The sequence below is a fragment of the Larus michahellis genome, chromosome 8 (genome assembly GCF_964199755.1).
Source record: "Larus michahellis chromosome 8, bLarMic1.1, whole genome shotgun sequence".
NCBI lineage: Eukaryota > Metazoa > Chordata > Aves > Charadriiformes > Laridae > Larus > Larus michahellis.
Genome location: NC_133903.1, coordinates 50,749,997 through 50,765,997, shown reverse-complemented (window position 1 = coordinate 50,765,997; position 16,001 = coordinate 50,749,997). Strand labels below are relative to the sequence as shown.

Here is a 16,001-nt window from a genome sequence, read left to right as displayed (position 1 = left end):
CGAGATTCTAACATTTTCAGTTACAAAAATTGAAACAAAGCAAATTGGGCAAAGGAATTTTTTTGTTTTGAAATGTTTTGAAAGTTGCATGTTATTGTTTGAATTGAAAAACCTGCAGTTTGGTTTCAAAATATCAAAATGGGATTTGATAGTTTGTCATGTCAAAATATCTGTACAATAATATTTAAGCTAAGATCTTAGTTGAAATCAAGTCTTTTCAGTGAGTTATTTTAGCTGTGATCAAAAAAATAGCATCCCCCTATTTCAGAAACTCCAAAAGTAAAAAAAAAAATTCCTTATCAGTTATAGAGGAAGGCACCCTGTTTCCAGGGTGTCTAGATTTCATATCTAAAACAGTTTACAGCATCTATGAGTATCTTTGCAGTAAAAATACGTGACTCTTAATGAACGTCAAAAAACTCACTGCTACAAGAAAGTCTGGGAAATTTAAAAGCGAAGTAGTCCAATTTAAACATTTCCAAATTTAATCCTTCCTAGTGATGTAACTTTGAGCTAATGTTATCCTTTCCACTAAATTTGAATTTCCAGCTCCAAAATAGGAAATTTCTTCATTTCCTAAAAGGAAAATCTGTGGGTTTTTTTTTATATAGTTGAGCCCATTTGGATGATTTTTCCCATATATGAATATCTGAGGCAGATGGCTGCCAAAGAGAAAAGTAGCCTAACAGGGGAAAAGTAGCATAACAGGCTAGTTGCAGAAAGACCATATAGTGGAAATTATGGATAAACCTAGAAAGCAAAGCTATCAATGCATACTCCAACAACCAAGCACAGTGTCTCTGAATTCAGACAGCAGCTATTTGGTTTCAGAACCAATAGAATCAGGTAATTTTGCTGAGCTAAGGAGGAGAAAGTGTGAGCATTTGGTGCTTTTTCATCAAAAATATCTAATAATTTGTATATTTGAATAGTGTCCCTTGATGAACCTTTAATTAAGGAGAGAAATAGGGACAGGAAGGCCATCTGGCTATTTTTCAAGCTGAGTTGTCACTGCTTTGTAAGAACAAAAAATTAATCTCTTCTATTAAAGTACATTTTCCCCAGCACTTCTGAGTAATTTGCAAGGCCGCAAGTTCTCAAAGCTTTTGCACAAAGAGAAGTTTTATGGTTAGAAGGAGAACAAAGCATATGACCAAATTCCCTTTCATCTTGGGAAAATCTGTATCATTTGTATTCTTGGGGCTTGGATTTCTTTGGGGCCTTCATTTACCAAGAAGAAACACTTTTGTAGGTGTCCAGCCTTCACATGGGAGAAACAGAACCACCTACAATGAGTTCAGTGAAAAATCCTTTCTCTCAAACAGAGCTTACTGAGCAACATGTATGATCAAAAAGCAAGTTCACTATGCTAAGTATGCTCCAATGAGCTGAATACTCACCTTAGTCTCAAAAAGCATGGTTCAGTTCTCTGTACCACAGAATTCCTGTGTCAAGCTAGTCTTAGAGCCATGTTTTTAGAGACATCATAAGCAAAAGGACAAAGGTCTTCTGGTGAGTGATGTCCTTTCAAAATTCCACTGAACATTAATGTCTAGACTGACACACAAAGCATTAAAAAAAAAAAAGACACTTCCCTGCAGTGCTGCTCCTTGTAAGATGGGGTTAATAGCATCCCCCTATTTCAGAAAGGTAGCTGTAAGGATAAATAGAGGAAAAACTATGAAGCTCTTGGATGCTTCAGTAAGGCAGACCATTAACCCACACTCCGAATCCTAGGTGAACCTTGCATTTTGAAGCAGAGTGCAAACAATACGAAAGCAATGTATAAAGAGCTGAGATTCTGGCTGTCAAAGGGGAGGATTTCGTTGAAAAAGGTAAATAAAGTACATTGCTGCTTTTCATTGAGAAATATTAGATCTGATAAGAAACTAGACTCTAAACTATTTTGGCGGTACACACTGTCTTGCATATAAAGGATCTACCCTGCACTCTACAATATGATACTACAAATAGGAATTAGTAACAACAGTTTCTATCGGTATAATTCCATTAACATTTAAGTAGTTACTCCTGATCTACATCAGTGACTGAGCTCATTTTTCCTAAAATTCAGTTCTCAGATTAAAATGTTAATTTTTGCAAGGGCTAACAGCAGGCTTCACTAACTCAGGAACCCCGTATGTAATATCTGTATTGATGCTATCGCAGACCATTTCTTCAAGGCTAAATAGAGGCAAATTCCAGCTGATCTGCCTTTTGCAGAATCAGAAACTTTAACAAAGGGCACACATCCAGTTTATTGTTAGATTTCTGATTGATCTTGCAATTATTTCTGTAAACATTCAACAATTCCACTTCTATATTTAGGAGATCTTGGATGAGCCCACAGAACAATGACCAACTTTGACTATTACAGGCGGGAGGAAAGGCATACAATAATCAATTGTATGTTTAATGAAATACAAAACTCCAACTGAGCTGATATACCACGGGTGAAACTGAATATAATAAAAAATATTGCTTTCATAAATGAGTGCTCTCTGAATGCTCCAGGGGTACAGACGTTGCACACCACCTAATGTGTGACACAGCCTTCACCTCAAGACAAGATTACACTAGTTCAGAAAAAGCAGGGCTGAACTGAGTTCACAGTAAAAACTCAGTCCTCAGGCCTAAAATTTTCTGAAGCTTCTAAAAACTGTTTTAATTTTTTGTAATTAATTTTTATTGCCTATACATGATTATGCTCAAATCTCAGAAGAACTGAAAAAGCAGGAGAGGCTGCTCTTAATGTTCCTCAGGCCTGAAAGCAGCTAACCAGCCATCTCATAAGATACTCACACCTTGCATGACTTCCATGCAAAAGAAACCCTAGTACGATGAAGATAAGCACTCAGGCTTGGCAATGAAATCCTCCAACATTTTCAAAGATCTCAACCTTGGCAAAGTAACTGGCTTTCAATTTCTGGCAGTCCACCTCATCAACAGCTAAAGCTATCAGAATTTAGATGTGAAATCATTGTCATTCAAAGCACCCTAAGAAGCAGAATAATAAAAGTGAAAAACACAGGATGAAAGCAAAGTCAAAACAGTGTTTAAATACAAAGTAATGCAGTCTGAATAAAGCTCAAAACAGCACAGGAGATGGTTAGGAAAAACCAAAGATCTCTCAGCTTCCTGGAATCTTAAGACCTGGAATCGCGAGACAGGATGCCTATGTGAACACTGGGCCATCAGTAGGGGATCTTGGGATGCTGTTCACCTTACAATAGGAAGGGAGGAAAGATTTCTAATGCCAAAGCAGGATGTGGTTTTGCAGCAGGGTTCGAGTCTGCAGAGAAAGATGGAATCACTTGGCAGCAGCGGTGCAACAGCACCTGCCTCCTTCCCAGCTCCCCATATGCCAAACAGGTCTGGCACAAAAATACAAAGCATGAGAAAAAACCAGCACTGCTGTCCTGGCAATGGATTAAGAGCTGATGCTGTATCAGGAAAACCTGAGGGAAGAAGTTATATGGCAACACGTTCAAAAGCATAATGCCAATTTATAATTAGAACACAACCATCTTGTAAAAGATCACTAGGCATTTTGTTAATCCCACCCAAGATTTTATTTAGGCCTTTCTAGGTAGCAGGTCTTATTTCCACTCCCTCTCTCCAGGACAGGTGTGAAGTTTTCAATTCGCAGATTAGTAGCAGTTTGCTGAACGTGTGACTTTCACTTCAGCAGCTTGCTCCGCTCATGTGGCTCCAAAAGGAGAGTCTGCATTGCCTGACAGCCCAATAAACTGCTTTTAGACCAAAACCTGCATTCTCTGTAGAACAAAACAAGACATAGGAAGTTTGATATGAAGTGGACTGTGTTAACCAGACACTCAGGAGGGGGCGTACTGATTTATAATAGGCTATAATTACAGTAACTCATTGGTCATTTATTGCCATGCAGGTATGGAAGCATTTTAAAAACTAGTAAAAAAAAAAAAAAAGAAAAAATTTCAGGTGAGGGGACTTTTTCCTGAGAATTATTCCCCTTTTTGAACTTGCTGAACTTCCAAGGCCTAAATAACTTCCTGCACCTTTACTGATGAACTACTAAAGCCACATTTAAACATTTTATGAAGTCCAAAACAAAGGGCGAAATTTATCACACCCCATCCCACCATCAAAACTTGCAGTCAGATTTCACAAGTGTAGTGAAATAGAGCAGCAGCCACAGGTTTTTCCACGCCAGTGTGCTAGCGCTGGCTACATGCACTGTTCCTGCAGGCATCCACTGATACAGTTTGGGCACGAAAGTATGGACTCCTGGGACTGAAGCAGAGTCTTAGATTTCAAAGACTGGATCCTATGTTAGGAAGAAAGAAAAAAAGAATGCCCTCTCCCTGTCACGAGAAAATACACTTAAAATCTCTTTTGATATTCTTATTCCTAGAATTAAATCACTACTATATGTTTATGTACTCTTAACAGGAAATCCAGAGCAACTAACTGATTAAGCCTCTTCTTGATAAAGGGACTTTTTGTTGCACCATTACTCAGTATTGAGAAGTTTTACGCTTTTTCTACTACTAAATAAATATATTGAGTTTGTGTTAAATTTTTTCGTTTGGCACAGATTTCATTCAGAAAGTAAAACAGCAAGATAGCTTGACTATATCTTGAGGTCCCCATCAGAAAGAAAATACACACTGTTGGATTCCTCCGCATCCATTTAAAGACAGAATAAGGCTTTTCCTCTGCAGGAGATAATGTTTGTCAATAACAACTGGTCTTACCTGCCATCTGTAAGCTTAAACCAGTATCCAGTTTGCTGCGTGGCTTCGTGCTGATGAACAAATAACAGAGAACACACACAGTGATGATAAAAGCAAAGAGGACCACTGCTGCTATCGACAGTCCCACGAGTGCTCCAACGCTAGGAAGAGAGAAAAACAAAGAAATTCAGTGTATAAACAGCCTGGAACGCCCATTAAAACAATGGTCAGGATGATGTCCGGAGGTTATCTGTACTCAGGTAGGAGAGTGAGTGTATATTTTTACTGTACACAAAAGTTTAGAGCTCAATACTTAAGTTGCATAAACTGGAATTATTTCACTGCCCTCAGCAGGGTCAATGTCATCACACAGCAGCTGAACATCTGGCCCTCGGTGACGTTTCATGTTACCTATGCATACTACTCCTGAGTCTGATTAAAACTGTGTTTATGAAAATCAAAAATAACTTCACACAGTAACTGGCATCAGTGAGATCCAATGCAGTACATATTCCCAGATAAGCTTACTATCACATAAATATCACATGTACACACAAAGAGGGATTCCAGAGCTCCAGGCAGCCCATGCAAACTCCTTTTTCCTCAAACACCACGACTATTAAAGCTATATTTTTCAGTCTGAAAAAAAGTATGTTTGTCAGACTTCCCCCAAGGATGACATGCCCATAAAAAATGGGCTATAAAACATGCAAGCCATGTTATTCAATTCTGTTAGCAGCTCTGTAGAGCAGGGTGGAGTATTGCTATCGCTGTTGTGGTTTGTGTTAATGTAATAAATCTCTAATCAAGATTGGAGACGTTCTTCCATGATCTTTTTCAGGGTAAAAGGAAAACTAAAGATGAATTAATTTATACACAATATCAAAGGCATCATAGGAGGAGGCACTGAATTTTCAGGAGGCCAAACATACAGCAGTTTATTTAGATTTTATCAAGAAACTACTTCTGCAGGATAGATACTACTTTATACTGCTTCCATAGACATTTGGTGAGACAGTGTATGTATATACACAGAAACCTCTTTAGTAGTTTCCTTATTTCCGCCCTTCTTTTCAAGTCTTTTCCTAATACAAAATTGTCACGATGAAATAAAGAACTGATTGCAATACAGTCTAGCTATCATTTGCTATCCTCTCCTGGGACATTTGGTGCCTTCAGTGTTCCAGTCCTCTGTTCTACAGCCCAAGCCAAAGACACTGACTTCTGGTGAAATTAAACAGTGGCCTTTTGGTCATAGATGAAGAGAGTCCAAGGATCAAGAATCCTACTATTACTGCTCTGGTGCATTTACAGTTTTGACAGATGTAGAAAGGACAGAAGAGAGATGAACATCTTAAATTCTACAAACCCATCCTCTAGTGATAAAAATACCTTTATGTATCACCGCTATCAGTGAGAAGTCACTTCTACTGTGGCCTTGCAGAAAAATGAGAAGAATTGTGCCTCGGGATGTTTTTATGAATTTTACATTCAAGCTACTGCAAAGCTTCTCTACAAGCTCCCATAACACCAGTAGACAGACATGTCTATGGGAGAAACTCTTAAGATCAGCAAGATGAGAACAGCAGATATCGGTATGACTTTAAGATGCAGTTCTCATTAGTTACCACTCAGACCCACTAATGAAGTTTGTGCAACATTTAGTGTCACACACACAACTAAAATAATTCGTTATCAGCAAAATGATTGGTTCTGGAAAGAATAGCTTTGCCCTGATGAAGATTTTTCATGGTATTTATCATCTGCATGAACTAGAGTGTCCTTATATGTTTGTTTGTATATGCATGTATTAAGCAAATTTGTCCTTATTTTTTGTCTCAAACAAAACTTACAGGCAAGCAATACTCTGCTTAATATGGAATTTGATTATGTCCTTACAGTCAGAGGTCTCATCTGGGTTCTAGCACCATTTTTGCATTTTCACTTGGAACACCTTGACCCAAATGAACAAAACAGAAGAAATACACTACAGGGGCTGAGGTCAGCAGCCATCAAGCTAAGAATGATCTCCACAGCTGAATCTATTTGAGGATGTAATAAAAACCCAAAGGCTTTTCAGAAAAAGGTATTTGTGCTTTTTTGTCATGACAGTATTAGCCCTATTTTAAGATTCCTTTTAAATAACAGTCTGCAGTGCGGGACAAAAGAGGTTGCTCACCATTACCCAAACATTAAGCAGAATCAGCTGTCCTAAAACTAAATAGATCAAGTACATATTAATGACTATATTTTTTTCTATTTGGCTATATATTACTTCTTGGTTGTAGCTCTCCTCCATGAGTTGTAGAATGTGACATTAACAGTACAGTTGTGTATTGTACAGCACAATGCATCTTCATTCCCATAACTTGTGAGAGATGCTTTGTGAGTTACAAATGGCAAAGGTAAGAAAAGCAGTTCCTAGGGAACTCTCTAGTATTTCCTACAACTTATAGGTTATTGCCACTAAAAATGCTTTTCATGCTCCAGCAGCCATATGAAAAGATCTCATCCAAAACATGGAGATCAGCATCAGAAAACCAAACCCTGGATCGCACTTCCTAAATCAATCAGAAAATAAGATTCTGTTTGTATATACTCTTTTTAAACATAATGTTTCAACACCAGATTTTTCTCAATGTGCTGAAGCCATCAACCCTCTTGGAATGTAAAATTAATTTCTTTAAAGTTAATTTTGGGTTAAATTTTGGGGGTAGGGGGTTGTTTCTTAATTTATTGAATTAATTCAGAGGAATTTAGCATGCCTTCCACAGCTCTGAACTCTGAAGTGTCTTAACCAGAGCACAATCTTTTCTTTCTTTTTTTATAGTGAAAATGGTTATCAGAAGCAAAACACCAAAGTAACTATGACCATTGATCATTTTAATGATCAACCTCCTCTGAAAATAAAGACAGCCCTTCAGCATGTCCCCTACATTCTACAACAACTACTGTGGTGCTGCATATCCATCTAGAAAAGCTGTTGCTAAAAACATTTTGCCATCTTCTTATCTTTACCTGAAATACTAGGTGTTTAAAGTCCACGTCTGCTATCATTAAAGTCTACAGGCCTCAGGGTGTGTCTTCAAGATCAGTCTTCCGACAGCAGAGATATTAAACAGGCAAAATAAAAGTCACTCTTGCTCACAGCTGTGGCCTCATTACTAAGCAAAAACCTCTGCATTAACAACCTACCCACCCCCAAAATGATGATCTAGCATAAAAACGGCAATAAAGGCAACACAAGCAATGCTAACTTTGATAGAAGATCATGAAATGGTTTGGGTTGGAAGGGACCTTAAAGATCATCTAGTTCCAACCCCCTGCTCTGGGCAGGGATGCATCCCACTAGACCAGGTTGCTCAAGGCCCCATCCAGCCTGGCCTTGAACACCTCCAGGGATGGGGCATCCACAGCTTCTCTGGGCAACCTGTTCCAGTGTCTCACTACCCTCATAGCGAAGAAAGACCACAGACCAAAAAAAAACCAACGCAAAACTCTCCCAAGTTACTTTCTACATACAGTAAAGGTACAGCTATACCACCCATTTCACTGATGCTCCTACTGCTATTACACCAAGTGACACATACACACTTGCCACACATCTCTGCACAGCCACAGGCTCTACAGAGCAGAGAGGCTCTGCTCCATCATCAGACTCCCCAGGGCTCCCCATGCTGCTGTCTAGAGAGCTGATTAGTGGGTCATCGACATTTCTGTCAGAGGAAGCTCAGCATCATCCACCTACAGTTATTTTTAGTCCATAAAATTAGTCCGTCCACACCAACAACAGCTAGGAAAAATTTAAATATTGGCTAAGCAGATGCAGTATGTCCACCGATAAATTAAAAGGAAGCTCATGAGTCATCTGCATCTGAGTGAATCAAATGTTCCTAATGCCATTGCTGCAGTGACGTGTTGTACGTAGGATTTGCAAAGCAAACAGATAAATATTCCCAGAAGACTGGAAGAATGGGCATACAAGAAAAAAGACTTGCTACTTTGGAAAGCCAAAACAGACTCCTAGAGATCTGTACAGCTAAGCAAAGCTTAGCTACAGCATGGTTCTACGGGTATTAGTTAATAAAGCATTTTTAATAAAATCTATACTTGGCCTGCCCGAGTTTTAATCAAAAATGTAATATTACATGAAACTTATAAAAGGAATGGATTTGGAATGGATACTGTAATTCTGTTTGATACTGAAAGAAGCCATTCAATTTGCAAAATAAAACCTAATTGAACAGTGACAAAAATAATTCAAAGATATTTTGAAACAACGAGAAAACAAAAGAGTGCTGACTGAACCTAACTGCATCACAGTTCATTACCAATACTACACGGTCAGCATTTCTCCCCTTCCACTCAGTTTTGGAGGTAAAGTAGATGTCGTGATGACTGCACGTACACACACAGCACACGTCTCTGAAGGGTGAGCTGTTCAATGTTTTGCTCACTGGTGTTTTATAGCATCTTGTTTTGTGGTTTCAAAAGCTGCGTAACCTTCCGGTGAATTTTGTACACCCCTGCCTCTTACTAATGTTCTCTCTCTTGTTCCGTGGGCTCCTGACTGCTGTAAGAAGATAGAAAAAACCCACATCCCTCACTCTTCTTTACTGAGGTCAGTTTTACAAGAAATGTGGAAAAAGAAGCTAGGCTGCTCTAACAAAAAAAAAAAAAAGATGCTATACTATTTGATTTTTCAGTACCAGCAAAAAAAAAAGGATAAGCGAGTAAATAATATTAATTACAGATAATAAATTCAAGGCAAAGTATGAAATGTGTCAGAGTTGTTCAATGGTCAATTATTTATGATCGTCCAGCAGCTCCCAGTACAGCAGGTGTTAGGATGCACTTTTCAAATACTGCTGCTAGGGGATAGTCCAGTGTATAGCTCTAAACATCGTACAGGCAGTAGTGATTTGGCAAAAAAAGAATAGCATAGGCCTGCAAGCGACTATTGCTTCAGGTTGCCTAGGCTGCTGGTTTCTCTATGAACTGCTTTCATCAGAGCTGACTGCCAAGTGGTCTGGCAACGCATCTCCCACAGCAGGAAAAACACAGGAGAAATATGCAGTAGCTTCCTGAAATTCTACCTTGTGTGTCACCAAACAGAAGTAAATCCTGACATACCACCAACCACTTGGTAGTGCATTCAGTCACCGCTATCAAATTAACGGGGGAGTCAAGCAAACGAAGATTTAGGATGAGAAACTTAAAGCTCTGGAGTAAAGCAAAACCTGCAACAATTTCCCCATCGGAGCTTCCAACTCCTTTCCCTTCCTCAGTACGTTCGATCTCCTGACTTACCTTGGCTGGTTTGGCTAACTCTTAAACAGTTTTAAGTCTTAAGGGTTTCAAGTCTTAAAAGTGTGTCCTCAAAAGCTGTAAGAAGCATTTGAAGGATTATTTTAACATATGGTTGTTACATACTGATAAAAGTGACAGTCCAAGACAAAGACAAGCAAGGCAGTGATCACAAAAACATTCTGAGAGACCAGAAAATGTTATTTTTATGTTTTCCTTAAACTCCTAATGGAACTATCACGTGCAAATATATACAAAGTGCTGCAATACCGTAGCGTTTCCAGTGTGTTAGTAACTAAAAATTGTGGTCTGATTTGTAACCAGAAAACACTTCGGAAAACCAAAATTTCAATTCTAACCACTCAGTAACTTTGCTTAGAGAGGTAAAGTGTATTTATTCATCTCTTATCTATGATGGGTATAGACAGTTATGGCAGAATTTAAGCACAACCAAAATCCCACAAGTTGCAATTTACTTGGATCCCTTTAGCAGCTTAGGGCCATCGCAAAGGGGGGAGGGGGGTGAAAAAAAGAAAAAAAAGAAAAAATCCTGAAGTTTCAAAGTTTTGGCCCAAATATCTGACCCAGGTGGAGGCTAAGCAGTCATACTTTTCAGACCCTAGAAAATCTCTGTAAAGGAAGATCCTTCAGAGTGCTTCATTAAAGCCTCTCATGGGACTCAATTCTTTAAGGTGCTTTCTGAAAAGATCAAGCTTTAACCGTCTTCACTACAACATCTCATCCAGATGCAAGAGCACAACTTTTTTATCTTAATCTTTCAGTAGTTTAATTTTTCAGTAGTTTAAACACAACGTCAGGGCTCTGAGTGTGTCTGGGTTGCATCTGACCCTGACTATTATCCCCAAGCCACGATGACCAGGCTTGCTCCACTCACCTTACCTGGATATGAGGGACGGGTCCTTTGATGGTGAAGCCACTACCCCCATCCACCTCATTACCACACTCTCTCCTCAGGAAGCTGCTGGCACTTGCTGCGTCCTGACATAAAATCTTTCATTAAAGAGTCAGCATTACTAGGAGGGGAAGATACTGCCTTGTTAACCTGATGGAGTCTATGAAGTGTCAATAAGCAGATGGATAAAGGAACCCAGTGGATAAAGTCAGATTTTTCAAAAAGCCCTTGACAAAGCCCCGCACTGAAGGTAGGACTAGGAAGACTGAACTGACACAGGATTAGGGAAAAGATTCTGATATAAGTTCAAGGCTGATTAAAAGAATAAAGAGCAAAGCATATAGCTGAGTGGTCCCTTTTCAATATAAGGAAATAGCACAGAGATCAGTGCTGATGCTGATTTTATTCAGTGTCTTCATCTACAACCTGGAGAAGAATGAAATCTGAGTTTCTGATGATCCTAAGCCCCTACAAGTGATACAACACTACGAGGGTAAAGAATGCCAGAAGATTTGTAGAAAAATAAGTGAGCAGGCAAAAGCGATGCAGATGAGTTTCAGTGTACATAATACATAATGTAATGTATAAATAAAGAAAACCAAGCTTACATGACAACGAACTTGGGCAGTTCTGAACTCAAGAAAAGTTTGAGAGTCATCAGTGACAGCTCACTGAAATCACAAAGTCAATGTGCAGCAGCAGCCAAAGACATCAACAAAACATTGGCCACCAACAGGACAGATTTTTGAGAGCAAGACCGAAGGCAGCATTTTGCCATTGTAAAACCTTGCCGTACCCACATCTTGAGCACGCAGCTCCAGATTATGCACCTCTAAAAGCAGCGTTGTGGAGTGAAAAACAGTATAGATGAGGTGCGACTAAAATGATCAGTGGGAAATAGCCTCTGCCTCAATGACAATCCAAAAGGACTAAGACTGTTCCATTTGGAGTGGTGAAAGCTGAGAACTGATGCAAACACTTACCAAATTTTAAACACTGTGCATAAACTGAACACACAATTGTTGTTCACCAAATCTCACAATACTAATACTAGAGGGCACTCCCGAAAACTAGTAGGAAACAGTACAAAACAGATAAAAGGATATATCATCAAACAGCGGGTAGTGATTGCTGCCGCCAGGGGTGCAGAAGCAGAGAGCAGAAGCAAGTCCAGAAAGGGATTAGACAACATCAGGGATAACAAGTCCATAAAAAGACGGTGAAAGCACGATGCAGAACTGTACTAACACCCTGACAGAGCCAGGCATGGATGCTGAAGAGCCTGTGGGGAACTGGGCACAAAAAGCAGCCCTGCTGGCTGTGTGCAGCTCTAAGAGCCATTGCTGGAGATCCAGTGGGAGCCAAGTGAACCCTGCGCTGACCCAGGAGAGCCCAAGTCCATCCACCATCTTCCAAGTGGAAAGTTACGTAGTGTCTTACTAGACACACTGAAAAGTGGCTGAAGTCATTGGGAACTTTATGCATGCAGGATCTTACTCAGGCCCCAAAACAGCCATTCCCCTCACGCCGAGAGGAGGGAGGGACGCTCTGGATGCTCTGTACACAGGCACCGAGCATTTCCCAGCGCTCCCTTACAGAGACCACCAGTTATTTCTTTCAGAAACCAACCTGGCGCAAGCAGAAGTCCCTCAGGGCAGCAGCTGCAGCTCCACCGGTACTCTCAGCGGGACAGAGACAGCCTGAGAGCGCCCGGCTACAAGTACCTCAGAAACACGAACCAAGCTCGGGTGAACTCGGATCTCCCGCCCCCGCGGGGCCGCCGAGCCTGGCCCGCCCGCAGCCACCCCGCCGCCCGCCATGAGGGACCGGGCCCGGGGCAGGGTGGGTGCCGCCGCTCCCCTACCTGAGCCACCACATGTAGCTATGCTCGTAGGGGAAGAAGCTGTGGGGGTCATCGCAGCAGTACTTGACGTCCTGGAAGCCGCAGCAGTACACGGCGCGGGCGTCGCCGCCGGTCCGCGGGCAGATGAACCCGCTCACCAGCACCTTGTCGGCGTTGAGGTAACTGCTGCACTCCGCGCTCATGGTGCGGCGGCGGCCGCCCGCCCGCCCGCCGGGCTGCCCGGCGCGTCGGCTCCGGCGGCACCCGGGCGGGAGGTGGGGCGGCGGGCGGGCGGAGCTCGGGCGGGCGAGGGGGCTGCGCTGGCAGCGGCGAAGAGCGGGGCAGGCGTCGAGCGGGAGCCGCCGCGTCCCCCCCGCCCCGGGGGTCCGCCGCGAGGCGGGGAGCGGCGAGAGCCGCCCGCGCCCTGAGGTGAGGGAGGGAGCGGAGCGTTTCCCGCCCTGCGGGGGAGGGAGAGAGAGGGCCGTGTGGGGCTGGCCACCCCCGGCGTTGCTCACCTTAAAGGCGGCACCCCAGCGTCTCTCCGCTGGGGCTTGGTTTTCCCTCAGCGCTGGGCCCCACGTCGAGGGGAGACTTCGGGGGTCCGCCCTCACCCATCAGCCTCGGTGGGGTCTCAGGAAAGCCAGAGCAGGGAGGTAATGGAGTTCAGTTGGGCTCAGGACACCTTGCCTTTATGAGAGGTAAAAACTCCACATAATTTAATGTTTCTGAGAGACCAGTCTCCTACTCTTTTCAGAGGGCATTTCCTTTTGGCATTTTAGACCATTTTATTTTTAAAAAGTGGGACCCAAGCAGTCATTCTGTTACCTGCACAAATGAGCCTGCAAATTTTCCAGAGGGAAAGATGGGTAGATATCTCACCTCAGGATAACACACATGCATGCCCTATGCACTTCTACATGTGACTTGGCTCATGGAAAGAAGGATAATAAAAAGCCTCCGGGGGAGCAATGGTGCTGCCCCCTCCAAGAACCCAGTCCTCAGTCAGTCTCCTCTCTACATTACAAGAGAGCCTGGACCAAGCGCTTTGCCACACAAGTGACCTCCTCAAGGAAAAGTTCAGGTTTTAGAGAGAAAAGGGAAGTCATGTGATATTGATAGAGCTTGATTTGAATTAATAAGACTCCATTAATTCAACTAACACTTTGCATTTCAATTTCAGGTCTTCCCTTGAGATGAACTCCAGACAAGTGGGAGTTTCATGTCTTCTAGCTGACTGTCAGGCAACAGCAAGAGCCAGGAATGATGGCAGCTTAGGGAAGGGCAGTGTCCTCACCGACCAGGGTGCAGTCCTGCAGGATCTGAACATTACCAGGCTGGTGACAGTGACAGGCGCTATCAGCAGTCCCAGGCAAGTTAAGATACTGAGTCAAGTCTAGGGTCCATCAGGCAACAGGACAGGAGGCAAGTTGCCTACAGCACAGGTCTAAATTCATCCAGGAGGACCAGCAAGCAATCCAGGCCAGCAGGAGACAGGACTGAGCACAAGCATACCTCTGGCATAGTTTAGAGAAGGGCAGGCTGCCCTGGCAGGAGCTTAAATGTGGCTTCTGGACCAATGAGCAGAGGGTGTGGGTGTGGTGAGGACCCAGGTGATGCTGGTCAGAGCCTTTTAGCGGTCACCTACACCCCTGACACTGATATCTTCCATGCTACATACAGTCCCCCTACCATGAGGGGGTTTGGCTGTACTTGCTAAAAAGTATAAGTATTCTCCAGATGCTTGGCTGATTTTATTTTGTGAAATCAACCCTGACTTAGTACCAATTGAAATTAATGCAGAAATTCAGTCAGACTCTGCTGAATTACAGATTTGTCTTCCTGATACTTAGATGTATACGTGAATACCCAGGGAAGATTCAAATTATTCAACTGTTGGGTGCCTTAAGGTTGAGCAATTTGAGAGTTTGACTTTAGGGACCTCAAAACCAGGCTTAACACTTGATGTTTACACTACAAAAAGTGAGATGATGAATGACAATGACGTGGCTGGAGCAAAAACTCCTGGGAGACCAGGAGGAATCAATGGCTATTGAACATTAACAAAAAAAAAGGCCAGATTACTATGAGGTTTTATGAGAGTCGTAATTTGATCACCTGTGTTGTTCAGATGAAATCAGATATAATCAGATCAATTGTTTTATGATAAAATTGAGGATTAATTTATTCAGAATAGGTACAGGAAAATGGTTACCAAGAACCAGAAGGCAGCCTTTTTATGTCAGTTATGTTAATAGTGTCACTACATGTTAGGATTTAATCACGACTCTTGTGATACTTGAGGTCTCTTTTAGAGACCAATCCCTCTGTGTCATTTGATTCAGAGCGAGTTTCATTTTAATACAGTAGCTTAGTCTTTCAAAGACTTTCTAACACTGGGGACTGTGGTTCTGTGATTGAGGAAAGAGTCTCTAGTGAGGGAAAGATGGGTGAATCTCAGCTCAAAAGTCATCAGTTGGTTGGCCAGATGTATCCATCAGTCAGCTAATCAACATGTGACGTGGTTGAAACCAAGCAGTGTATTCAAAATCTGTTACTGAAGGATTGACAGACCCACAGACAGCATAGCTGTATAGACCTTGTTCTCTAATTAAGTTAGGTTTAAGCAGAAGACATGCAAGAAAAGAAAAAAAAAGCAACAACCCAAATACAGTGCTAAATGTCATGGTTTTGGGGACTGATTCAAGACTTCGTGAGGTTCTCAATACTGTGTGTAAAAGGGAGACCTCATGCAAGTCCTACAAGATCACAGGCTGGAGGAATGTCTACTTCTAGTCTAATAGGTATGGACCTTGTTATATTGCTAATAGCTGTTTTCTTCCAAAACCTGAATTCCCATCATCATATTTCTTTCTGACTCTTTATCCCCCAGCATTTTTTCCCCCCATCTTAACCTTTCTGTGTCTATTTCTATTGAGGTTCTGTTCATACCAGGCAACAATCATGGCAAAAAGAAATTTATCAGAGAATCAACTCCAGGAGTGGTTCAATTCACCTTTTCATCTGAGTGTTCCTAAATTAAGTGTTCAAGAGATGTTTAGGAATGTAGAATAATCTCAGTTATGTTTGTATTTCATATTGTTATTTTACCTTTGGAGATTTTTCTCTTATTATTCAGAACTCAGAACAATTTTCTACTCGGAAATATTACTACACTTGTTTGGAACAAATAAAATTACTTATCACATTTTTATGCTCAGTCTTA

General features: G+C 41.7%; 1 protein-coding gene across 7 annotated transcripts in view; it reads right to left on the bottom strand.

Moving 5' to 3' along the window:
- Positions 1–13,198, bottom strand: part of SHISAL2A (shisa like 2A) — a 59,423-nt gene extending 46,225 nt beyond the window's left edge. For 5 of the 7 annotated variants that reach the window (XR_012588596.1, XR_012588595.1, XR_012588594.1 and 2 more), the window contains exons 1-2: positions 12,800–13,104; positions 4,737–4,876 (exon numbers count right to left, since the gene is read on the bottom strand). Coding sequence is in view for 1 of the 7 variants with exons in the window: in XM_074596728.1 (XP_074452829.1) it covers positions 4,737–4,876; positions 12,800–12,981 (322 nt within the window). In the remaining 6 variants the exon portion in view is untranslated. Of the gene's footprint in view, positions 1–4,736; positions 4,877–12,799 lie in introns of all 7 variants that reach the window. The other 2 variants (XR_012588599.1, XM_074596728.1) reach the window with 2 other exon arrangements.
- Positions 13,199–16,001: the final 2,803 nt, after the last annotated feature.